The following is a 22,587-nucleotide window of genomic DNA, read 5'->3' on the forward strand; positions in this document are numbered from 1 at the left end:
CTCCCCTTCCAGCCTCGCAATCATTTTGGCGTGAATCTTGCCCTATCCGTTTTCACACTGGCCCTTCACGATGCCGACAAGTAGCCTGAAGCACTGGATCGTGACGTCCTCGACCAGCTCCAACCCGGCGGCCTCACCCGCTCGTGCCGCCGCCTCCCGCACCTCCCAGACCGTATCCATCACGATCGACAGCGGGAGGCGTGGGTCACGTGGGCGGTCGTGGTGAGGACTGTCGGGTAAGGTCAAAGTAGGTTGAGGTTAGTAACAGGATAGCCATGTGTGTCGTTGGGAAGGGGACGGGACAGCCTTGCAGGACATTGTGTGCACTTCTCTGGTCGATCTGTCGCTCGCCGTCGGCATGAATGTAGTAGTTGCGCTTCGAGAGCACGATTAGTATTGCATTTAATGTCTGATAAACGGAGTCGGTTATTATCCTATTTTTTTCCCTGCTTACAGCTATACAAATGCGAATAATACAGCGTTTAGAAAGAGGTAAGTAAATTTAGGGTCTGTAATTAGGTGCGTCCTCCGTTATCCGTACGGGGATTCTGTGTGTTAACCCCAAGACCGAGCGCTATCTGATACACTCCGAGTCTCGCCAGGGCGTGCATGCACTATCATCTCGCAATTTGAGACTCTTGGCTTCATTCTTCTGCTTCTGCCCTTGTTCCTGCTCCGAACAGACCTGACATTCTCTTCCTCTCTCTAGGTTGGCCGACGGTGGTACCAAAGGAGAGTGGGAAGGGTTGGGGCAGAAAAGGCGACTGGAAGGATAATCCAAACGCCTCGGACTTCGATCAATTAATTAATTCATCAGAGATGCTGGCTCATTCAACTCCGTCATGCGATAACGTTAACTAATCCGTACATTGCCCAAGGAGCGTTCCCGATTGGCGGCGCAGCGCTCGAGTGAGCTGATGAAGAAAAGGGTTAGGGTTCAATCGCGCCGCTCTCGGTCTCTGGGACTGACCCGCCCCGGTCCGAGCTATGGAATTCCAACTCATGTCAATTGTCAAGTCAGCTCGATTGTTAGTACCAACGCAGGCGCCCGGGCATGCAACAATGGACGCGGTGATTAGGAGGCGAGGCGCCTATGTGTGCCGCAGCTGCACCCAGACCCTCCAGAGGCGGTTGCGGCGGGCGTACTCGAGCACGGCGTCGCAGCAACCCGACATTTACGATGTGGTCTGCGTCGGGGGAGGCCCCGCGGGGCTCAGTCTGCTGACGGCGCTGCGTAAGTCCCCGCTGCCGTTGTCCTTGGGCCCGCTCTCTTACAGCCGGAATTCTGACCATGGGGCCCCCTTCCCTTCCTTCAGGCGCGAATCCCGTCACGGCACACCTCCGGATCGCCCTCGTCGAAGCCCAGGACCTGGCCAAGACCAGATCGTGGAAGCTGCCCCCCAACAAGTTCTCGAACCGGTGCAGCTCCCTGACGCCCTCGTCCGTTCAGTTTCTCGAGGAGATTGGTGCTTGGAAACACTTGGAGCGAGACCGGGTCCAGGCGTATCAGGAGATGCAGGTGTGGGATGGCGTGACGGGTGCGCGCATCGAGTTCGACTGGGCCCCGGGCGCGGCCTCTGCTGCCGGGAGCACCATCGCGTATATGAACGAAAACTTGAACCTGACATCCGGTCTCCTGAAGCGGATCGAGGAGCTGGGCGGCGTGTCCGTGTTCGACAAGGCAAAGGTCGAGAGCATAGCCTACGCGGAGGAGACCGACGAGTTGGATCTGCGGGAGTGGCCCGTTGTCCGCTTGTCCGGGGGCAAGCAGCTGGCTGCGCGACTCCTGGTTGGCGCTGACGGAGCCAACAGCCCTGTGCGCTCCTTTGCCGGCATCGAGGCTCGCGGCTGGGACTACAACCGCCACGGCGTCGTGGCTACGCTCGAGATGGAAGGGGAGGGCTGGGGCGGACGAGAGACCAAGATTGCCTATCAGCGCTTCCTCCCCACCGGTCCCGTCGCAATGCTCCCCCTCCCGGGCAACTACTCCACCCTGGTCTGGTCGACAACGCCCAGCAACGCGTCCCTCTTGAAGAGCCTCTCGGCCAAGGACTTCGTCGCCATGGTGAACGCCGCGTTTCGGCTGAGCCCTGCGGATCTCGAATACATGCACGCGCAGGATTCGGGCCAGGCGGACGAGTACTCGTGGAGGCTGGAGCACACCCCGTTCGACCATCGGGCCGTTCCCCAGACGGTCGTGGGCGTTCAGGAGGGCACCGTCGCCTCGTTCCCCCTGAAGATGCGGCACGCCGACACCTACATCGCCGAGCGCGTCGCCCTCATCGGCGATGCGGCCCACACGATCCACCCCCTCGGGGGCCAGGGCTTGAACCAGGGACAGGGCGACGTGCAGAGCCTCGCCAAGACGATCCGGTACGCGGTCAGCCACGGCCAGGATATCGGCGTCACCATGTCGCTCGAGCCGTACGTCTCCGAGCGCTATGCGGCGAACCACGTGCTTCTAGGGGTCTGCGATAAGCTGCACAAGCTCTACTCGGTTGGCAGCGGCCCACTGGTGCCCCTCAGGTCGGTTGGCCTGAGTGCCGTCAACGCCCTTGGGCCGCTCAAGACCTTCCTCATGAACCAGGCGGCTGGAAACGGTATCAAGGTCTTCTGACCGCCGGGTTTTACCAAGAGAGTTCACATGCCGCGTTGGACTTGTCACACTTCTAGACAGCCCCAGCCCCAGCCCCAGCCCCAGCCCCGTCGTGCAGATATGTTTGCACCATGTATCATACCTACTCCTGTAAGATGTTGGCTTTGTCGAGTTGAGATGCAGGGCACTTCTTTAAACCCGGGCATCAAACATCAGTTACGAGGCAGATATGGGTACGGCTCGTTACGGGCCCGAGCCCTTCCTGCTACTGCGGGCGCAATATCATGTTCCTTTGGTCAGCCATGGGTACATTTGTTTGCTCCTTTGCTCCTCTTTCCCTGCTGCTGGTTCGCTCCTTCTTTTATTTTGTTTGGGTTTGTGGCAGCCGCCGGCAATGGTCAACTTTTGCGATTTGGGCGGCCTCGTAGTTCGGGTGTCTGGCATGAGCTGCCGAAGCCAACGGCAATTGTCATCCAGCCGTAGAGCCTCATATCTCCGGCCAACAAAGGAACCTGAGCTAGATAAAGTAGGCTACACCAACACCCGTCAGGGAGGCAGTGGTTCACACAAGGTTCCGTGTTCCGTGTGCTTTCAGCTTTTCCAGCAATGACACCACAAGTGGGTGTGAATGGCCTGTTTAGCCTACAATCTCCGTCTCTATATCTCGAGTTATCTCGCCATGTGACCATGGTCGGTAGCAGAAAACACGCTGCTATCTATGACTCTATGACCTGAGTGTATTTTCCTGCAGCATGCTCGTGTGCCAGCGCCTTCCAGCGGATGCTCTGCCCTTTCAACCGCTCTCCTTCCAACAACGCCGATGTTACCTTCCACCTACTCCCTTCCCTCCCTCCCTCCCTCTCTCTCTCTCTCTCTCTCTCTCTCTCTCTCTCTCTCTCTCTCTCTCTTTTTTTTTTTTTTTTTTCTTTCTTCTTTGCTCGCTCGCACAGCATTCTACTAACGAGACGCAACCTGGGTGCTCAACTGGTAAGCTTCAGGCGTTATTGGCCGCTGAAATCACTGACATCTGCCGAACTCTTACCGTCCTGGCGCGGTGGTCAACCAGTGTGTGTGTGTGTGCTACCAGAGCGTGAGACAGCCCGGTCAAGCACGTCGGCCTCCCAGGTATCCGGGTCATTCACAGACTCGGTCCTAGCAAGGCTGTTAGCGGAAAATGCGGCATAGTACTGAAGAGCTCGTTTTAGTCCTGCTTTGGAAGCAGGTGCGTGATTCTGTGTGACGGAGACGCAAACATCTCAAGGCCCGAGTCGAACACTTTCCGGTCCTTTATCTGTCTCTTGCGTTTCAGATTCGGATAGTACCGACCGTCGTTAAAGCATCCGTCTTTGTGTGCCTTAGCCTCTCTGTATCTAGATGTATCGCACCATATGGCAAAGTCTTGAGAGCGGAGAATCATCGGAACCTATTGTCTGCGAACCCCTTATCCTAAAACACCATCCCATCCTTCGTCACTATTGCCATCTGTATTCGTGCCCAGGCGGAGACCATCACAATAGTAGCCGGTGAGCGACGAATAGGGCGCCAGATATTCCGGAAGCAACTTCTCTCGGCGTTCGGCCGCCTATTTCAAACGCCCTGTTCTGCTTTCCCGCTCCCTTCTTCTCTTCTTCCCTTCTTCCTCCTCCTTCCCTTCTTCCCTTCTTTCACCTTCTTCCCTTCTTCCTGCTTCACTGACCACCAGCTTCACTGACCACCACATCCAGAGCACAAACTCCGCCGGTAGCAGCACTCTCGACGCCTTGCCGTCAACACCCGTCGAGATGTGCTACCAAGAGTTCATCGCCTACCAGTGCGGCCACCGCTCCCTGAGCGTCGTGCGAACTTGCCCCATGACGACGGCCGGCCACAACTTTGCCATCTGCAGCATCTGCCCTCATAAGCCGTACTACGCCGAGACAATGTGTACGCCCTGCGAGCGCCAACTGCACTCTCGCTGGGTCCTGATCCGGGAGTGGGAGCACCGCTGGCTGCACGAGCGCGGCGCCTGCGGCTGCGAGGTCGTCTTTCCGGGACTCCTAGACACTCCGCGCGTCATCGGCGACAAATCAGGGGCAGGAAATGCCATTCAGCCTACTGGTTCACCGGCTTCTCCTGCGGGCGCCGAGGAGAACGAGAATAATGCCAAGGAAGCCGCCGCGTCCGAGGGTTCGACGGATGTTGCCATGTCAAGGACCACCGGTCAGGGCGGCGGCCTCGAAAAGACCACCTCCTTCGGCGGCGGCGGTCGCATTCCGGCACTCTTCGCCGAGAACGTCACCTCGACGGGCGACCATCGCGTCGCTGTTCGGCTCCCTGGTCTCTTCGCGGCCGAGTGGAAAGCCGACCACGCCATCATGCACGAGACGGGAAAATGCCACTGCGCCGCTACCTTTGCTCCTTTCGAGCCACAGATCAGCGACGACGATCTGACCCCTTACGATCGGGAAACCCTCCGGCAGTGGCGCCAGCGGGAGGCTGAGAGGGAGACGAGCCAGCACGGCGCCGCCAGTCAGATTATCGGCCAGGTTGGCGACGTCGCGCGCCGCATCGCCCAAATCAAAAAGACGTTCGGCGAGTTCGACATCCGGGATGACGAGCGGCCCAGACCCAACGTTCCCCAGGTTCCCTCCACGGGCGGCCGAGCGAGCCAGTCCGCTCGGGCTACTAAGGGCCAGGGCCAGGGCCAGGGCCATCAAGTTCAGGGGCGCCATCACCATCACCATCAGCACAGCAACAATAACAATAACAACAACAGCCGCCACACCACCCGGCGCCCCGACAATCGCCGCGAGAGAACCCTCCCTCCGCGGCCTCAGTCCCAGCCGACTCGGCCCTTCACTCCGTCCAAGCAGCCCCATGGCCAGCTCGTCCACGCCTCCCAAGCGTCCAGCTCGCCTGCGAATCCTACGACTCCCGCCCACCAGGGCTACTACTACCCCTTCCCGCCGACGCCCCCGACCATGGATCCCCGCACGAGAACGGGCACGGTCATGGGCATGGGCTACACCTACCCGGGCTACTCGCCGTATCCGCACCCGCACCCGCACCCGCACCCGCATCATCCGCGCAACGCTACGTTCGCGCCCGCCCACCCGGCCTACGCAACCCCCGCCACCTACACGGACACCATCCCGACCGGCGCGTCTCCCTGGCTGGCCAAGCCCCGCAGGACGCCCGGCAAGCCGTGGATCGCCCAGGGGCCCGGGCCGTACCGCACGCCGGGGCTGATCTACAACGGCGGCTTCAGCGGCAGCAGAAACAGCAACGGTAACAACAACGGCGGCAGTGCGTACCGCGTCCCCGCGCTCAAGTACGCTACCACCACTACCACCACTACCGCCACTACCCCCGCCGGCGCCGACGAGGAGCGGCGGCACGGAGGGAGGACGGACAAGGGCAAAGGGAAGGCGACCGATTACGGCGACGCCAACGCCAAATCCGACGCTCGTGCTGATGCCGCCCCCGACGCCGACCTCCCGCTGTGCGGCCTGCCCATCGGCGCCGGGCCCGAGGGCACGTCGTACGCGCCGAGCTGGCTGGGGTGCCCGCTGCGCCGCCGCAGCCTGAGCGCCGGGCCGCGCAGCACCACCACTACTACTACTACCCTCGCGGGCGCGGGAGGTGGCGGTGACGATGCCGGCCGTGTCTCCGGAGAAGGCCGCGGTCCCGTCGGACAGGATGAACGGGGACCGGGTCAGGGCCGGGGACGTGAGGAACGTGAGCATGAAGAGGAGGCCGCCGAGGAGGAGGAGGAGGAGGACGGCGACGAGAACGACGGACCGCTGTCGTCCCCGTCGCCTCCGGTGCGCTGCCACTCGGCTGCGACCTGACACCTCTTTGCTCTCTCGCTCTATCTGTAAGTAAGGAGGAACATCATCAACATCATCATCCCCTTCCCTTGCTTCCTTTGACTTGACTTGGGCGTCGCAGCGGCTGACAGACGCGCACAACAACAGCGGCAGTAGAACCGTGTAAAAAGACTAAAGGATATTTACGTCTCGTCACCGGGGCAAGGGGGGGGGGAACAGAAAAAGAGGAACGGTCTTGTCTGGCGCATCACCCTGTCACGGGCCGACGCCCAAAAACACACTCCCGCCCACCCCCGGCTTATGATACAGCATTTACAAACGAAACGGCTTGTCGACGACAAGAACGAGCTGTCTCGTTCCACTTGACCACTGGCACCTCAAAACTCCGACCCCTACCCCCTTACCAAGGTTGGCTTTGCCTCATCTATCTATTCAGACCGGGGCCACGCGGCAACCCGCACCGAAATGCTTTTCTCACCGACCGGCTTTTTTTTCCCATTCGCGATGCGTTTTTCGAGTCGTTGCCCGTTTGATTTTACTTTTTTTTCGCTCACCCGCGTCTACCGGTCGACCTCGCCTGCAGCAGCAGTTAGCACGAGATCCAATTCTCCCACAGGGAACAACAAAGAGCAAGGGGGGAGAAAAGTCAGAAGGAAAATGAAGAAGGAAAAAAAAAGGGGACACTCACCGAACACCAGGTCCATGGTACCAATGACGGCCACGGCGTCAGCCAGCAGGTGACCCCTCGAGATGTGGTCGAAACCGCCGAGGTGGGCAAAGCCCGGGGCGCGGATGTGCACGCGGTAGGGACGTTCGGAGCCGTCGCTGACCACGTACACGCCCATCTCGCCCTTGGGGGCCTCGATGGCCGAGTAGGTGTCGCCAGGCGGGACGGCGTAGCCCTTGGTATAGAGCAGGAAGTGGTGGATGAGCGCCTCCATGTTCTCCTTCATGGCGGCGCGGGGCGGCGGGGAGATCTTGTAGTCCTCGACGCGGACGGGGCCGGCGGGCATCTTGTTGAGGCACTGGTGGATGATGCGCAGCGACTGGCGGAACTCCTCCATGCGGCACAGGTAGCGGTCATAGCAGTCGCCGTTCACGCCGACGGGCACGTCGAACTCGACCTGGTCGTAGGCGTCGTACGGCTGGCTCTTGCGTACGTCCCAGGGAACGCCGGACCCCCGCAGCATGACGCCCGTGAAGGACAGGTTGAGCGCGTCGGCGGCGCTGACGACACCCACGCCCTTCAGACGCTCGATCCAGATGCGGTTGTCCGTCAGCATCTCCTCGGTCTCGTCGATGCGGTCGCCAAACTGCGTCGCCCACTGGTAGATGTCGTCGAGGAGGCCGACGGGAATGTCCTGGTGGACGCCGCCGGGGCGGACATAAGCGGCGTGGAGGCGGGCGCCCGACACGCGCTCATAGAATTCCTGAGAGAGTTGTACATTAGCTTCTTCTCCGCTTCATTTCCTTTTTTCTCGATCCAAAAACTCGTTGCTTTCCCATCCAGGCCCTGATATCTCCAAACCCCAACCCTCCCCGAACTTCCAGTCTGTGCGTGTGTGTGTATTGACTCACCATCAGCTTCTCTCGCTCCTCGAAACCCCACAGGAAGGGCGTCAGGGCGCCGACGTCCATGGCGTGAGACAGGACCGACATGAGGTGGTTCAGGATGCGCGTTATCTCGGCGAACATGGTCCGGATGAACTTGGCGCGCTCGGGGATCTCAATGTTGAGCAGCTTCTCGACGGCCAGCGAGAAGCACTGCTCGTTGGTCATCATGGAGACGTAATCGAGGCGGTCAAAGTAGGGGAGCGCCTGGAGGTACGTCTTGTACTCGCACAGCTTCTCGGTGCCGCGGTGGAGCAGGCCGACGTGCGGGTCCGCCCGGATGATCTCCTCGCCGTTGAGCTCGAGGATCAGGCGCAACACGCCGTGGGCGGCCGGGTGCTGGGGCCCAAAGTTGACCGTGTAGTGGCGCACCTTGCGGTCCTCGACCGACTCGTCGCGCGATTTTTTCGTCTCGCTGGGTGATCGGCCGTCGGGCGGGCTCGAGGCGAGCCCGTAGGGGTCGGCGGCGCTCGAGAAGTCGGGACCGGTTGGGACCAGGCGCGTGCGCTGGGACTCTTGAGGCTCAGCATAGCGGCGGAGGGCCGAGGCGGAGAAGGCACGCGCGGGGTGTGAGATGATGGAACTGGCGAGAGCTGCCGCCGGTGATGGCGACGCACGGGGCCGGGTGCAGAGTCGCTTGGCGCTGCGGCCGGCGAGCCGGTACAGCGTCGCCGACATGGTGGATGTGGGACGGTAAAGGACTGAGCGGAGAGCTATCGAGGGGACAAGGGTTGCCGGGTGCGCTCTCCCGGGATGCGGCCTCGTCTCCGACGCCAATGGCTTGGAACTCTTTTGGGAGGTTCGGTTGCCGTCGTTTGGTAGTGGGGAGCACGTTTTGGCGGTCGTCACTTGGCGTTGAGCAGTGGCCACTTGCCAGGTCCAATTGCTCTTTCCAACTGGGGGCTTCCTATTGGTTGGTCATGCCTTGCTCTGATGTGGGTTTTTCCCGACTCTGCCGGGGGCCCCACAAGGCAGACCCGTCGACTTCCGAGTACACACATGCCACATACTCCGTACTCTACTCCCTCTTTCCCTTATTACCGTCTAGTTTGCCTCATTAGCACCTACCTTACCAAGAGTACTAGTATGAGATAACTACTGTCTCTTACCAGTGCCGTATTTGAAATTTCCAAATGTTGGGCTTTGCATTTCATGCTTCTCTCTCTTCCTGTACTCCTAGTACTACGGAGTAGCGTGCACATACTCGACCCTTTTAGTTCCAATTATTGGTGACGGTGCTCTTCGTCCCCGAAGATGAGCCCCTTGGGCGACCCATAGTTCACGCCCAGCTGCACCCCGTTATTGACGCCCGCCGACACGGAGACGCCCCTCGCCGTCGCGTCGGCCTCGAGCTTCTGCGACGCCGCCGTCTGGAGCAGCGGGTCGACCGCGTCGGCAGCCTCCAACAACGTCTTGAGGCCATCTCCCATCTTATCGCACTCCTTCCTGGCCAGATCCTCCAGCTTCTCCTCTGGCGCCGCGAGCTGCTGAGCTGGCCGATGAGCTCCGTCAGGTGCGTCGTCAGGGCCTCGTACTGCTCCTTCTTGTAGAGGACCCACTTGACGCCCCTGAGCTGGTGCGCTTTCAGGTCATCCCCAAAGCTGCGGGCGAGGTGGACGAACTCCAAGCCCTGCAGTACAGAGGAAAAGAAGGCGGTGATGTTGTTGGCGGCAGACACAGGGTCCATTGTTAATATTTCCGACGATCAAATGCCGACAGCGCTTGGATGAGCGGTACGACAAGGAGACCCGTAAGCGCGTTACGGACATCGCATACGGATCTGTCGACGGGCCTGGTTGGGTAACTACTCTGGAAGGGGCTTAGAGTCTTGCGCCTCCCCGCACAGGTCTTGTAGATACGCCGGGATTCGTAGGAAGTGGAAGTCCAAGATGTTATCGGTATCGAGCCCGGCCGTATCTCGTTTCTGACTGTCGAGACGCCGGCCGAAGCCGAAGCGGTGACAGGCACACCATGAAATGCGGCATTTTGCCCCTGGGTCGTGAACAGCCGCAGGAAGAGCGAACAAATCAAGACGTATTGCGGCGTATGGATGGTCGCAAATCTGTCAGTTGCGATGGCTGGAAGCCTGGTCCAATCTATACGTATAGAGAGGGCGCGGTGCCTGTATCCCCGGCGGGGGGTGGGGTAGTCCAATGGGATTCCAGTGGGCCAGGAGCGAATGGTTGACTATGCTGTCATCGTCGCGATTGATCTAAGTCTATGGAGTAGGTGTACGGATTACATCCGTAAGAATGGTCGAGGAAGAAAGAGCGCAAGTCACCTTGTAGGGAGGCTGTCTTGCTAGGCGGCTATCTGCAACACTTTGACCGCAAATAGATGGGTCTCACTGCATCGCCTTGAATTGCATATATAGCGTTATGTGTGGTCCGGTGCGACCGCCCTCTTGATACAGAGTGCGGATTACTCCGAATACCCAGCTCCTTGTTTTTCCTTTTCACTTTCCGTTCTTTATGTGTTGAGTACAATATCTCTAGGAACAATCCAAATGGGGCCTGATGCTGGAGTTTCGAGTAGCGGAGTTTCGAGTAACTAGTCGGCAATGCAAGAGCTGGCGAGACCAGCCAAGCAGTTATTTCAATTCTGTCAAATACTAACCCCAGAGCAATGACATCGTCCACTGGTGTTCTGGAAGTTGAGGGACCGATTGGGAAAGCAGGCCCACTCACTCGGTTGAGCCGAAAGGAGCACAGAGCAGCCCGCAGGGCGGCTTGGCGCGCCCCTGCTCGTCGAAGGCGGTCAAGTTCACCCCGCGATAAGCAAAAAGTTCTGCCGCCCCAAGAGCTCCCAAGGTCGGTCGCGCTGAAGAATTTCCAGGCGAGCCGTCCGTGAAGCGACAACCGCACACACCAGACACTTCAATTCCCGTCACAATGCCTCACAAACCGCCAACAGAGGAGGAGCTCGAGCGGCGAAAGGTAATCTCTCCGCCTTTCTCTTGTGTTACCTTGCCCGGGGGCAGAGCAAGTAACTCTGACGCAAGCATTGGACCAGATCGTCGGCATCCACGAGGAGACCGTCACCAATGTATCGTCGACGGACTTCCCCGGGCACTACCCCGGCGAGGACCACAGCTGGGACATTGAGGCCTTCCGGCGAGGGTTTCGCGTCGAGTTTCACAAGAACGACCCCTTTGAAGCTTCCTTCTCTCTCATCGGCATCGATGCCTCCATCGCCAACGCCTTCCGGCGCATCATGATCGCCGACATCCCGACCCTCGCCATCGAGACCGTCTTCATCAACAACAACACGTCGGTCATACAGGACGAAGTGCTCGCCCACCGCCTCGGCCTGATCCCCTTCAAGGGCGGCCACAAGGGGCTGCACAAGTTCCTCAAGTTTTGGCGCCGGCCGGACGACGAGTCCCAGGTCAACAACAGCTACTACGACTACAACACCGTCTCGCTGCGCCTCGAGGTCAAGTGCGAGCACAACGAGAACGCCGCGCCCGGCGAGACGGACCCGACCAAGCTGTACAAGCACGCGCACGTCTACGCGCGCGACATTGAGTTCTGCCCCGTCGGGCGGCAGACCAAGTACTTCTCGGGCGACGACGCCATCGCGCCCGTCAACCCGGACATCCTGATCGCCAAGCTGCGCCCGGGCCAGGAGATCAGCCTGACGATGCACATGCACAAGGGCGTCGGCTCCGACCACGCAAAGTTCTCCCCCGTCGCCACCGCCTCGTACCGCCTGATGCCCGTCATCAAGATCGAGCGGCCCATCCTAGGCGCCGACGCCGAGAAGTTTGCCCGCTGCTTCCCCCGCGGCGTGATCGCGCTCGAGAAGGTGACCAAGGAGGAGGCGGCGCAGAAGGGGAGCGGCTACGAGGGCCACGAGGGGGAGCTCAAGGCGGTCGTGGCCGACCCGATGAGGGACACGGTCAGCAGGGAGTGCCTGCGGCACGACGAGTTCAAGGGCAAGGTCAAGCTCGGCCGGAGGAGGGACCACTTCATCTACCTGGTCGAGAGCACCGGGCAGTGGAAGAGCGATTTCATCTTCCTCGAGGCCGTGGCCCATCTGAAAAAGCGGGCCCGCGACCTCGAGAAGCAGGTCATCAACATGGTCAGATGAGAGAAAGAAGCACCGGATGTTGGTGGCGGGATTGGTATTCTTCGCGGGGTATATATCATTGTGTGAACCCCTTTTTCTTTGTGCGTCTTCCAAAGAAACATGGGTAACGGCGTCAGGGTGGATCGGAAAAATAAAGGGGGAGGTCGGGGGGTTTCAGTTAATTTTATTTGGCCGCCGCTGTTCCTTTGCTTTTTGTCTTTTGTGTAGACAGGTCATGATAGACAAATAGAGAAGGATACCACCATCCCGCTTGACACCAGCGCCGCACAGTTGGAACTTGCCCTGGAAAGCTCCTCGACATGAAATGTAGTTGTAACCTGCCATGCTTCTCCTCACCAGTCGTCATATATTATCCCATCCCTTTCCAGCCTGACGCCTCGCAGAAATGCCCGATTTAGAACAGAACTAAACCGAGAACAAAAAAGAAAAAAAAAAAAAAAAGAAAACCACAAAGCCATCTATGCTCCCATCATTTTGTTTCTACTTGAACTTGAGCTTGAATTTGAAGACAACCGTCGCGAACGCCGCATCCGTGACGCCAACTTCCTGCCCGTCCTCCAGCCCCAGCTCGACCAGCGTCTTGTCCAGGTTGGGGCGCGTCTGGGCCTCCAGGCTCGGGGGCGACTGCATGTAGAGCGTCTTGCCCTCGGCGCGCACGCTCGGCTTCTTGAGCTGCGCCTCGGGGCGGTCGGCCAGGGAGTCGACTAGGTCGCGCAGCGTCCAGGCGCGGCCGACGGCTAGGTCGCGGGCGAGCTGGCCGCACACGGGGCAGTCTTCCTTGCGCTCGTGCTTGAAGGTGTACGTGTAGACGCTGTCGTTGCCCGAGTACATCATGTAGTTGTCCTTGTCGCCCAGGAAGGGGGCGCAGTTGGAGGCGATCTTGAGCGCCTCGTTGCAGCAGGCCGCCGCGATCACGCTGTTGGTCGCCGCGATGGCCGGGATGATGTTCTTGACCACGCCCTGGGTCAGCGAGTAGGTGACTCCCGGGATGTTGAACTCCTCGGCCCGCTGCAGCGCCTTGCGGTACAGCCACGCGACGTGCTCCGGGTCGTCCTTGTCCAGCCGCGGGAACGGCTTCTCCCGGTCCCAGGCGATGACGTGCGCCCACTCGACGCAGTGCTCCGGCTGGCGCGGGATGCTGGCGAGCGTGCACAGCGGCACGGCGGCGCGGGGCGCGTGCATGTCGAGCTGGCACTCGATGCACGACGTCACGGTCGGGATGATGACGCGCGCCTGGCCCTTGAAGCCCTCGGTGCCCCCGTCGATGAGCGGCTTGATGCTGTCCTCGACCTCCTCGTCCACCATGTTGACCAGCGTCGCGTTGATCCACCGCCGCGCCTCGATGCTGTCGAGCCCGCAGACGACGAGCTGGAACTGCATGTAAAAGTCCTCGTCGAAGTCCTGGATCCGGCAGTTGTGCGGCGTGATCTTGACCCCCTTGACCCGCTTCTCGACGAACCGCGCGGCCACCTCGGCCTTGGGCTTGCCGACGTCCGCCTGGCGGAAGAGGAACTGGCGGTTCAGGTTCGAGATGTCGATCGTGTCCATGTCGATGACGTGGATGTCCTTGAACCCGGATAGCGCGAGGTTCTTCAGGATCTCGCACCCCAACCCCCCGGCGCCAATGACCAGCACCTTGATCGTTTCCATGAACGCTGCCACCCCTTCGCCGTTAAACACGTCGGGATTCGTGAACGGGCCCGGTCGGGTCCGGATCCTGTCGAGATATTTCCATCTCGCCGGCTCCGAGGCCGGATGTACGTCTGGTGATGCCATGTTCGTGTGCTTGCTATGATTACAAAGGAAAAAAAAAAAGTAGAGGGAGGGTGGCGGGCTGGGGGCTGGTGTACGTTCGTCTTTGAAACGAGTGGATCGTCTTTTGCGTCGGGGACGGAGGGGGAGCGGTTGGAGCTGTTGGGGCTGTTGGGGCTGTTGGTGATGGCGCCGTAGGCACCCATAACCTATTGTGCTCTGAGTAGCTGGGGCTTATCGCCAGGTTCCCCCGCTCTTATCTTAGCTCATCAGAGGGTCCCCTGTTCGCACTCTTGGCAGCAGCGACCACTAAAGTAATCAAGTAATCCATGCTATATCCATGCTACAGTACCTGACACTAACAGCACTAACAGCGGAAACTCCGAGCTGAACAAGGCGGACAAGACCTCTTGATTCGGTTGGTTTCATCTTGCTTCCTTGGGTGCTTTTCACACAATTTCATTTTGCACCTCTTCTATTGCGATACAAAGGGCTCCTCGACGCTGAGTTTGAATGGCCGGGCATATTGGCCCCCCCCTCCCCCACCGAAAAGGTTCAGTTCCCGTCAGTGAAACAACAACTCGGTTGTTTGGCTTCCAAGTCAGAGCCTCTCGAGCCGTTGAACAGGAATCTTCTTCGAGATTTGCGATAAAGGCACGACTTTCTGAAACAAGCAGGCAGGCTGAACGGATAAAGCTTTTCCGCCAATCTCGGTGGCGGTATACGGGATGATGGAGCCGTTACTGAAGGAGGCGAGCATTATCCGTTCGGTCAGGAGAGGGTCAGAAGAAGTCGATCTCTTGCAAGAGTCAAGCTCCAACAACGGGAATGCGAAGTCCAAACCGCTACATCACAAAGCTCCCACGACGCCAAAAGAGGCACTCGACGTACTTAGACAAGAACCTGACTACGACTCGCTAATTTCAGTTCTAAACTTTCTTTCCCGCCACGAAACGGATGGTTCCCCCTTCATCAAGTTGCCGGGGCCCTTGAGTGCCCAGCTGGTCCAGGTCTTGGTCGCCGAGATCGTGCCCAACTACTGGGCGCTGCTCGTTGAGGATGCTCACCAAAGCAAAGCTTCCGGCTTGAGATTGCTCTTGTACTGCCTCTCGAGCACCACAGGGATGAACGCCATTACCGTCACGCTCAGGTCCCTGATGCAGGATGCCAAGTCCGAGGCAGCTGCTGGACCCAAGCGGCCCGATCTATCTCTCAACCTCGGTATTATGCTAGACCTGCTGTGCCGTGTTCTTCGGGGCGACGGCTGGCTTTTGGAAGCATACCGACTGGCCACCGCGGGACAGGAGCCTCCTGCAAAAGTGAAACCGAAAGTCCAGGCAATCGTTGGCCAGTTCGGCGGTGGCCGTATCGTCTCCATGGCAGCCGAGGCCGAGGACATACTGAGGAAGAACCCATCCAGCAAAAGCGTAGACAATATCTGGCCTGCCAGCTCCTTAGAGTATTCGCAATGGCTGGGCCGCAACATTGTGAAGGTGGTAGTGTCAGACCAGACCCCCGACGCAGTCAAGTTTGCCTCGGATCTCCTCGCCAAAGCTCTTCATCTCGGCCACTTCGGTAAGATCTTCCCATGCCGACAACTCCTCGATACCGGGGACTGACATGCCAGAAGAGATGCTCGTAAGACAGATAGTCTCCGAGATGGTCCTCAAACAAGCGGCAGAGCCCAGGAAATTCGGCCTTCTGATGTCGAACTTGCCTCAATCAGAGCAACGAAAAGTCCTCTACTCTATCCTAAAACTGCTATCTTCCGACTATCTGGACCGTCTCGGGCGATGCGAGTGCGCAGAGAGTGGGCCACGAATCGCCGCCGTGGCTGGTGTCCTCCACGAGATCCTTCCATCCGACCAGAGCGGGAGGAGAGACTTGGTGGATTGGCTTGCTGCCCCTTCCGGGGCTGGCCTTGGCGAAGGCGTCGGTATCCGGCGGGCAGTGGTAGCGGTCGTCTCCCAAAATCGGGATGACCTGGTGACCGTGCTTGAAAGGAGCCTCAGCCAGTTTGGCGACCAACTCTACATCAAACACTCGCCGACATTGCAGCAAGAAGGTCAGTGCCAAAGCTCGTCCCTCGAGGACCAATGACTGACGGAATTTCACAGCCCACGCCCAGGTCCTACTCTTGGTTGCAGGATATGTCCATAGGAAAACGCCCATCAAGTTGGCGATGCTTTTGCGGTCGAGTACCTGGCTCAATGCCATATCCAACCGTTTAGCGGCGCCTCACCAGAGGGCCCGTTTCCTCGGGATGGTGGTCGGCGAAGCGCTCTCCGGCCTCGTCGACAAGGGAGAGAAGCGGCTTAACTTCAAGATGGAGGAAACGGACGAAGAAGAAGGCAAGTGGTACAAGGGACTCACCAACGTCTCTGACGACATAGGCCCCTTCGCGGCCTTACTCAGCCCCAGCACAGATATCCCACGAGCTAGCCGAGAAGCCCCTCGGAAGCCTGCGACGAGGCGGCCCGCGCCTCAGCCACCACAGAAGGGGTTCATCATTGAGGAGCTCAGCGATGAAGAGGGCCCGGAAGAAGACGACGACCTCGTGCCTTACGCAAAACCGGACTCGGATCCAGAAGACTCGGAAGATGATGCCACCCTGGTGAGGCGCGATAAGCCGAAGGCCCCGGTGTACATCAGGGACTTGATCAAGTACTTCCGGGACGCGGACAACTATGACCGCCAGAAGCTCGCTTTGACGACAGCGCCAACACTCATCCGACGGAAAGCGGACTACGGGACGGAGGTGGCGGAACACGCCGAGGAGCTTGCCACGTTACTCGTGGGCCTCAGTGACAAGTTCGAAATGGAAAACTTTGACGAGTTGAGGGCACAAGGCATGATCGCTCTTATCGTCGCCCAGCCGGAAAAGATGGGCAAATGGTTTGCCAAAACTTTCTTTGACGGCGATTACTCGATCTCGCAACGGGCCTCGATCCTTGTCGTCCTCGGCTTGAGCGCTCGAGAGTTAGCTGGCTACGAGACATCCGAGTATGCCGCAGCAGCAGCCTTCCCCTCCAAGACTCTGCCCGAGCGAGTCGAACAGCTGTATCTCGGCAGCAGCAGCAACAATCATTCGCGGAAGCAGTCATCGTCCCTGAAACCGCTTCCGCCAAACGCACTAGACAGCATCGCCACGTCGCTTACATCCGACTTTCTCGCACCAATGGCGGCCTCTGCCGCCGACGCAGTAACTGGGCCGGATGTCCTCAAGCTCTCCACCTTCACCTCCCGCCTCAACAACGACGGCCGAGACGAGAGCTCCGCGGCCGCCAACCCAAAGATCAAATATAAATCCCAGCCCGCGAAAGCAAAACCCCGCGTCCGCGCCATTCCGAACACAACAGCGCAGCTCCTCGCCACCTTCTTCTTCACCCCGCTGACGGCCCGCTTCCAGGCCGCATTGCACGCCTCGTCATCCTCCTCCCGCGGCAGCAAGACGATCCTCTTCCACCCGTACCTGCTCGCGCTCTACCTCAAGACCCTGGCAGTCGTCATCCACGCCGCAGGGCCCGGCACGCTCTCCCTCCCGCAGATGACGGCCGAGCTGTGGCGGCTGCTGCTGAGCACCAGCGTGCAGGCGGCGGCGGCGGGCGACCTGGCCGTCACGCAGGCGGTGCTGTTCGCGTATGTGGCGCTGCTGGACGTCAACGAGGACCGGATGCGGGACGTGTGCGCGGAGCTGGGGCGGGAGGTCGTCGAGGCGCAGGAGTGGGTTGCCGGCGTATTTGGCGGCCTGAGGGGCGGCGACGAGAGCGGCGAGGAGGAGAAGGTTAAAGTCCTCGCTGCCGGCGTGTTGGTCAGGTTGAGGGAAGGGGTGGAGAAGTACCGGTTGATGTTGGTAGGGGATCTGATTGGGTTTGGCTAAGGGGGACCGTCGTTGGCGCTTTGATTCCTCTTTCGCTGTTGAATCCGCCTGAGAAGGGAATAGGTATTCCGTATATGTAATCATATCATTGTCGTCTACATTACATAAGCACTTTTAGTATACAATAGGTGTCTTATTCGGTGCGTGCCATGGAAAGGTTGCCCCCCCTTTTTGGTGTTTTCTGTTTTGTTTGGTTTTCTCCTGGTTGCGATCAGGGGTATCAGGTGACATGGGGGGCCGCTGACGCCATCGCGGCTTGGCGTGCTGTAGTCCGTACACTACAGTATGTACTGTAATCCGTACATAATCCGTACAGTACCCGGGTACTCACTCCGTACTGCCGGCGGCAAACGGGCTCAAAGTTCTGGAAACCATTGACAAATCAACATTCGAGCACGCAACCATCTCGGCCTCTTAACCTCAACTCGGGCACAACATTATCCGCGGCCATTTGCAAGTCACAGCCCAGTCATTCTTTCCATCATGGCGACCCCTGCTGCTCAGATGCGTGAGTATTCTTTTTTTTTTTTTTTTTGCTCTCCCCAGACGCCCCGCTCCCCCGGTGAAAGCACCTTGCTGACCAAGCCCCAGCGTCAGTCGAGTCTTGTCCTGCTCCGGCAGTGTCGGCTCAGGCCACCGAAGCGGCCTCCAAACCCAAGGTGCGACAGCACACCCCAAGTTTGCGGCACGATAACAGCTGACGAAACAAACGACTAGCCCTGCTGTGTGTGCAAAGAGGAGAAGTCCAGGCGCGACGAGTGCATGCTCTTCTCCAAGTCCGCCGACCCCCAGAAGGACTGCCAGTCAGCAATAGAGCAGTACCGGAGCTGCATGGCTGGGTTCGGTTTCAAGGTTTAGATATACGGGGCTAAGAGATAGCTGGGCTGCGACGATCTCATGTACACTACACGGGCGTTTCATGTACAAAACGATGGGTTAGGCTTTGGCTTGGTAACAAGTTCACAATTCGTGTCAAGTTTACATCGGCACTCGTGGAATAGCCTTTTAACTAGCACAGGCCGTCGCCACCCCTACTCGCGAGCTCTCAGAACATACCAGCAACCACCCAACGCCAAAGCAACATGGGGTATCTCATCAGCAACCGAGCAAACAAGCAACCCGAACTCCCAGCAAACCCATATCCGAGCCACATATAGAAATAGATGATCCCTCCCAACCTCCACCTTCTTTCTGGACCCCTCAATCCAGCCAGGCCTACACCATCTCCCGACCGGTCCGATCGCCGCTATCTAGCGTCTCACCCGCCGCTAGCCCAGCACCGCCCACGGCAGCAGCAGCAGCAGCACCACCACCACCACCACCACCCTCCTCCAACAGCGCCGCGACGTCCTCCATGCGGCCCTCGTACAGCGCCTGCAGCTGGATTGCGAGGTTCAGCATCCTCCTCTGGTGCTCCGCCAGCTTCCGGGCGATCTGGCCCGTCTTCTCGTCGCGCCGGTCCACGGCCTGCTTGAGGCGCCGGAGATGGGCGACGCGAATGGCCATCCTGTCTCGGTCCGGGTCCGTCAGCGCGAGCTGATTGATCCGTTCTCCCCTTGTGGGTGCCATCCGCTGTGTTGGTGGTTGGGTTGGGGGGGGGGGAGGAGGGTATGAAATGGGAAGGCTTTGGACAAGGAGAGAGAAGCCGCTAGGAGAGGAGAGGAGAGGAGAGGAAGGGGGAGGAGGGCTTACTGCAGGTCGTGGTACTTGGCGATGGACTTCTCGGCCCGGGACACGATCCGCTCGAGGGAGGAGTCGTACGCTGTCGCCAGGGCGGCGCGGTTTTTGTCCCGGGTTTCTCTCGCCTGAAAGTTCTCAGCTCCGTTCCCGGATTCGGGTGCTTTCTGAAGACGGATAGTCGTATATTTCTATTCATACCTTGCGCAGGCGGGCTCGGGCTGCGCTGGCTTGCTGAAGTCTCCCGTTGTAGGCCTGGTATTCAGCATCCGAGTCCGAATCTGCAGTCAATCTGGCGTTTCCTGGTGCCCTCCTCTGTTTGGCTGTGTTTGCTGAGGGTGCCATGACGATGCACGTGTGTGTTTGTCTTTTTCGTGCTCAATTGGGCGTCTTGTCATTCACTTTCATTCTAGTGTGCGGATCCGGCGTAGGCGAGTTGCAGTGATAACTGACATTTCGAATGTAATTGGGTCTTGCCGTTGATCCTCTTGACCCCTGTCTGCTCCTCCGGTGCCTTAGGGCGGTGTGGTCGGGCAAAACCTTTTTGCACCGCTTCCCCGCCAAAATTTCCAAGCTCCACCAGGGAACGCAGGAGGAACTACCCGAAAACAACTGTACAGCTTTCCTCCCGACCGCTCCCCCTCCTTCCCCCCCCATCAAAGCTCAGCAACGCTGAGCACTTCTGAGTCAAGATGGGTCTTGCTGCCCCGAAGAAGTGAGGACACACAGGGAAAGTTCAATTTGGCCAGCTAACCAACGGAAACAGCAAGCGAAAACTCGGCAACGACCCGAACAACACCAAGTGGTCGCGCAACACCGCCTCATTTGGCCAGAAGATCCTCAGGGCCCAGGGGTGGCAGCCGGGGGAGTACCTCGGTGCGAAAAACGCGCCTCATGCCGAATGGCACACCGAAGCCAACTCGACGCACATCCGGGTCACCTTGAAGGACGACACACTAGGCCTCGGAGCCAAGCGGAACAATGGCGATGAGTGCACCGGTCTGGATGCGTTCCAGGACCTGCTGGGACGGCTCAATGGCAAGAGCGACGACGCCATAGAGACCGAGCGCAAGGCCCGCGAGGAAGTGAAACTCAATCTGTACATGGCGAGGAAGTTCGGACCCATGCGGTTTGTCAAGGGCGGATGGTTGGTTGGTGACCAGGTTAAGGAGGCTCTCGGTGACGAGGTCGAGAAGGCACAGAACGGCCATATCTCGGAAACCCCGAAGGAGTCCACCGACGGGAGTGAGGAATCGGAACCATCAGCGTCGAAATCCAAGAAACGCAAAGCAGACCGGGGGAGCGATCGGGAAGACGACCAGGCGCAGAAGAAGGAGAAAAAGTCAAAGAAGAGGAAAACTGATTCTGAAGCTGAGGTGGATAACGAGGGCGAAAAGAAAAGGAAGAAGAAGGAGAAGGAGAAGTCGTCCAGGAGGAACACTGAGCCCGAGGAGAAGCCAAGAACGACGGCCGAGATGAGCGAACCCACAAGTGAGGTTGACAGCTCCTCCGAAGTCAAGGACGATAAGAAGGCGAAGAAGGAAAAGAAAGATAAGAAGGACAAGGGGGATAAGAAGGACAAGAAGGATAGGAAAGAAAAGAAGGAGAAGAAGGACAAAAAGGACAAAAAGGAGAAGCGCAGAAAGGAAAAGGAGGCCTCGGAGTCTGGGGCTGAGACGGCTGACAGTATATCCAAAGAGAAAAGGCGGCGGGAAAAGGAGAGTAAAGACGCTCCCGAGACTGTGTCTCTGGCACCGACGCCCACGGAAAGCAGCCTGGCCACGCCTGGCGGCAGCGGCTCCTCAACACCCATCCCTACTGGCTCCAGCCGATATTTGGCACGGTCGAGATTTATTGCCCAGAAAAAGATGGCATTAGCAGACAGCACGGCACTCAATCAGGTAGGTCTCCGGGTCCTTACCCTGCCATAAGCTAACGGTTTGCTGACGTCTCGAAGATCTTCATGATCAAGTCATAACCTCGAACCTGAATATGGGCCGCGCTGTGTTGCAGTAGATGTCATGCCCATGCTCTTGCTTGTTCCTTCTGCTGATTCCGGCACGCCCATGGAAGGAACACCCCAGATCAGCTTAGCACATTAAAAATCCGCTTCCTCGAAAATGCTTACTTCTGGCCAAATGATCACATTATCTAATACGAGGAGAAGCCGCGTCTTCGAATATATCGACAACTCAACGTTCTCCGGCCAATTTCTCCGTCTCCTCCGTCTTCGAGCCCTCCCCCCCCTTGAGTACGATACATACCAGGAGACGCACCAGTCGAGTTGTGGCCTACCATGTTCTGGTTACGTCTAGCCGTCCGCAAATTGGACGCGATCCGCTTCCACCCGCTTTGGCAGCGATGGATCGTTGATAAGGCTTTGGCGGGAGTTTGGATCAGGATTTGGCGGGACCCGGTGGATGCATGAAAGGGGTGCATAACAGCGACGCCGTGTTGGTTTTCCACTTGCATCTTCGAACGCGGCTCGGCCCGGGAGTGAGAAGCCCCGCCGCAGGCTTTCATTTATCCCGTCTTCTGGTGCTCGGTCGGCGGCTGTGGCATATACCAGCTCCACGCTTTCGGCGGACTTGACAGATTGAGGATGCACGGTCGAAGATCTACGGTTCAAGCGAATCCAGAGCTCAATTTGCGAGACGATGGAGACCACCTGCACCAAGATCGCCCTAAAAATCAAATCTTCCATCGTGGTCTGGTTTCTGGGCTTGCAAACTTGACGGCAAGGTCTTGGGGAGTGTGGGTTTGCGCATATCATGCGGGTTGGGGTAAATAATGCGCGGATAGCATTGTCCTAGGCACGGAATAGAATTTGTGGTAAAGCGCCCCCGAAGGGATTCATGTCATGATGTTTTCCTTTTCACTTTCGTCCTTCAGCATCCTACTTCTCTATCTTCGGTGTCTGGACTGTGCTGTCCGCAACCCACTACCATAGAGTACGGGGGCGAACTGCTTTCCCGAACGAGGTTCGCTGGTGGCTTCAGACGAGGCAGCCTTTATTTATCTGAACCAACCCTCATCACTTTGTCTAGTAATAAGGCAATCCTGACTTTCAGTCGAATCTCTTCGACCTGTGACTCCACGGGCCCATACATATCACCCACGAAAGCCGCCCAAGCGGACCGATCGCAAAAATTCAGCAATCGCAGATCCAA

At 58.6% G+C, this 22,587-nt stretch overlaps 10 protein-coding genes across 10 annotated transcripts; 6 read left to right on the forward strand and 4 right to left on the reverse strand.

The window, feature by feature from the left end:
- Positions 1-1,062: 1,062 nt before the first annotated feature.
- Positions 1,063-2,617, forward strand: P884DRAFT_278834 (uncharacterized protein; the record flags this gene model as incomplete). Its single annotated transcript, XM_069443231.1, has 2 exons — positions 1,063-1,234; positions 1,317-2,617. 2 exons carry the CDS (start codon positions 1,063-1,065, stop codon positions 2,615-2,617), a joined length of 1,473 nt encoding a protein of 490 aa, XP_069296207.1.
- A 1,760-nt stretch (positions 2,618-4,377) lies between these two features.
- Positions 4,378-6,426, forward strand: P884DRAFT_204422 (uncharacterized protein; the record flags this gene model as incomplete). The annotated part of the gene is made up of 2 exons (XM_069438576.1): positions 4,378-6,217; positions 6,254-6,426. 2 exons carry the CDS (start codon positions 4,378-4,380, stop codon positions 6,424-6,426), a joined length of 2,013 nt encoding a protein of 670 aa, XP_069296208.1.
- Positions 6,427-6,473: 47 nt separating this feature from the next.
- P884DRAFT_246448 (nife hydrogenase-like protein) lies at positions 6,474-8,694 on the reverse strand (the record flags this gene model as incomplete). The annotated part of the gene is made up of 3 exons (XM_069440467.1): positions 6,474-6,982; positions 7,094-7,835; positions 7,984-8,694. 3 exons carry the CDS (start codon positions 8,692-8,694, stop codon positions 6,966-6,968), a joined length of 1,470 nt encoding a protein of 489 aa, XP_069296209.1. The 3' UTR covers positions 6,474-6,965.
- Positions 8,695-9,010: 316 nt separating this feature from the next.
- On the reverse strand, positions 9,011-10,141 carry P884DRAFT_261520 (uncharacterized protein). The gene has a single exon (XM_069441565.1). It carries the CDS (start codon positions 9,701-9,703, stop codon positions 9,296-9,298), a length of 408 nt encoding a protein of 135 aa, XP_069296210.1. The 5' UTR covers positions 9,704-10,141; the 3' UTR covers positions 9,011-9,295.
- Positions 10,142-10,826: 685 nt separating this feature from the next.
- Positions 10,827-12,315, forward strand: P884DRAFT_226902 (DNA-directed RNA polymerase). The gene is made up of 2 exons (XM_069439667.1): positions 10,827-10,952; positions 11,029-12,315. Exons 1-2 carry the CDS (start codon positions 10,908-10,910, stop codon positions 12,106-12,108), a joined length of 1,125 nt encoding a protein of 374 aa, XP_069296211.1. The 5' UTR covers positions 10,827-10,907; the 3' UTR covers positions 12,109-12,315.
- A 273-nt stretch (positions 12,316-12,588) lies between these two features.
- On the reverse strand, positions 12,589-13,884 carry P884DRAFT_278838 (uncharacterized protein; the record flags this gene model as incomplete). Its single annotated transcript, XM_069443232.1, has 1 exon — positions 12,589-13,884. One exon carries the CDS (start codon positions 13,882-13,884, stop codon positions 12,589-12,591), a length of 1,296 nt encoding a protein of 431 aa, XP_069296212.1.
- A 379-nt stretch (positions 13,885-14,263) lies between these two features.
- On the forward strand, positions 14,264-17,852 carry P884DRAFT_286133 (telomere length regulation protein-domain-containing protein). Its single transcript, XM_069443811.1, has 3 exons — positions 14,264-15,435; positions 15,491-15,925; positions 15,978-17,852. Exons 1-3 carry the CDS (start codon positions 14,589-14,591, stop codon positions 17,738-17,740), a joined length of 3,045 nt encoding a protein of 1,014 aa, XP_069296213.1. The 5' UTR covers positions 14,264-14,588; the 3' UTR covers positions 17,741-17,852.
- Positions 17,853-18,223: 371 nt separating this feature from the next.
- P884DRAFT_301097 (cytochrome C oxidase copper chaperone-domain-containing protein) lies at positions 18,224-18,598 on the forward strand (the record flags this gene model as incomplete). Its single annotated transcript, XM_069444832.1, has 3 exons — positions 18,224-18,248; positions 18,332-18,399; positions 18,458-18,598. The coding sequence occupies 3 exons, from the start codon at positions 18,224-18,226 to the stop codon at positions 18,596-18,598; spliced, it is 234 nt and encodes a 77-aa protein (XP_069296214.1).
- A 357-nt stretch (positions 18,599-18,955) lies between these two features.
- On the reverse strand, positions 18,956-19,842 carry P884DRAFT_293214 (uncharacterized protein; the record flags this gene model as incomplete). The annotated part of the gene is made up of 3 exons (XM_069444208.1): positions 19,619-19,842; positions 19,433-19,545; positions 18,956-19,295 (listed from the first exon to the last, which is right to left on the reverse strand). The coding sequence occupies exons 1-3, from the start codon at positions 19,760-19,762 to the stop codon at positions 18,956-18,958; spliced, it is 597 nt and encodes a 198-aa protein (XP_069296215.1). The 5' UTR covers positions 19,763-19,842.
- A 267-nt stretch (positions 19,843-20,109) lies between these two features.
- P884DRAFT_271009 (uncharacterized protein) lies at positions 20,110-21,395 on the forward strand (the record flags this gene model as incomplete). Its single annotated transcript, XM_069442397.1, has 3 exons — positions 20,110-20,132; positions 20,184-21,318; positions 21,375-21,395. The coding sequence occupies 3 exons, from the start codon at positions 20,110-20,112 to the stop codon at positions 21,393-21,395; spliced, it is 1,179 nt and encodes a 392-aa protein (XP_069296216.1).
- Between the last annotated feature and the right edge of the window lie 1,192 nt (positions 21,396-22,587).

Source organism: Thermothelomyces heterothallicus (genome assembly GCF_042370625.1).
Source record: "Thermothelomyces heterothallicus CBS 202.75 unplaced genomic scaffold P884_scaffold_17, whole genome shotgun sequence".
Taxonomy (NCBI): domain Eukaryota; kingdom Fungi; phylum Ascomycota; class Sordariomycetes; order Sordariales; family Chaetomiaceae; genus Thermothelomyces; species Thermothelomyces heterothallicus.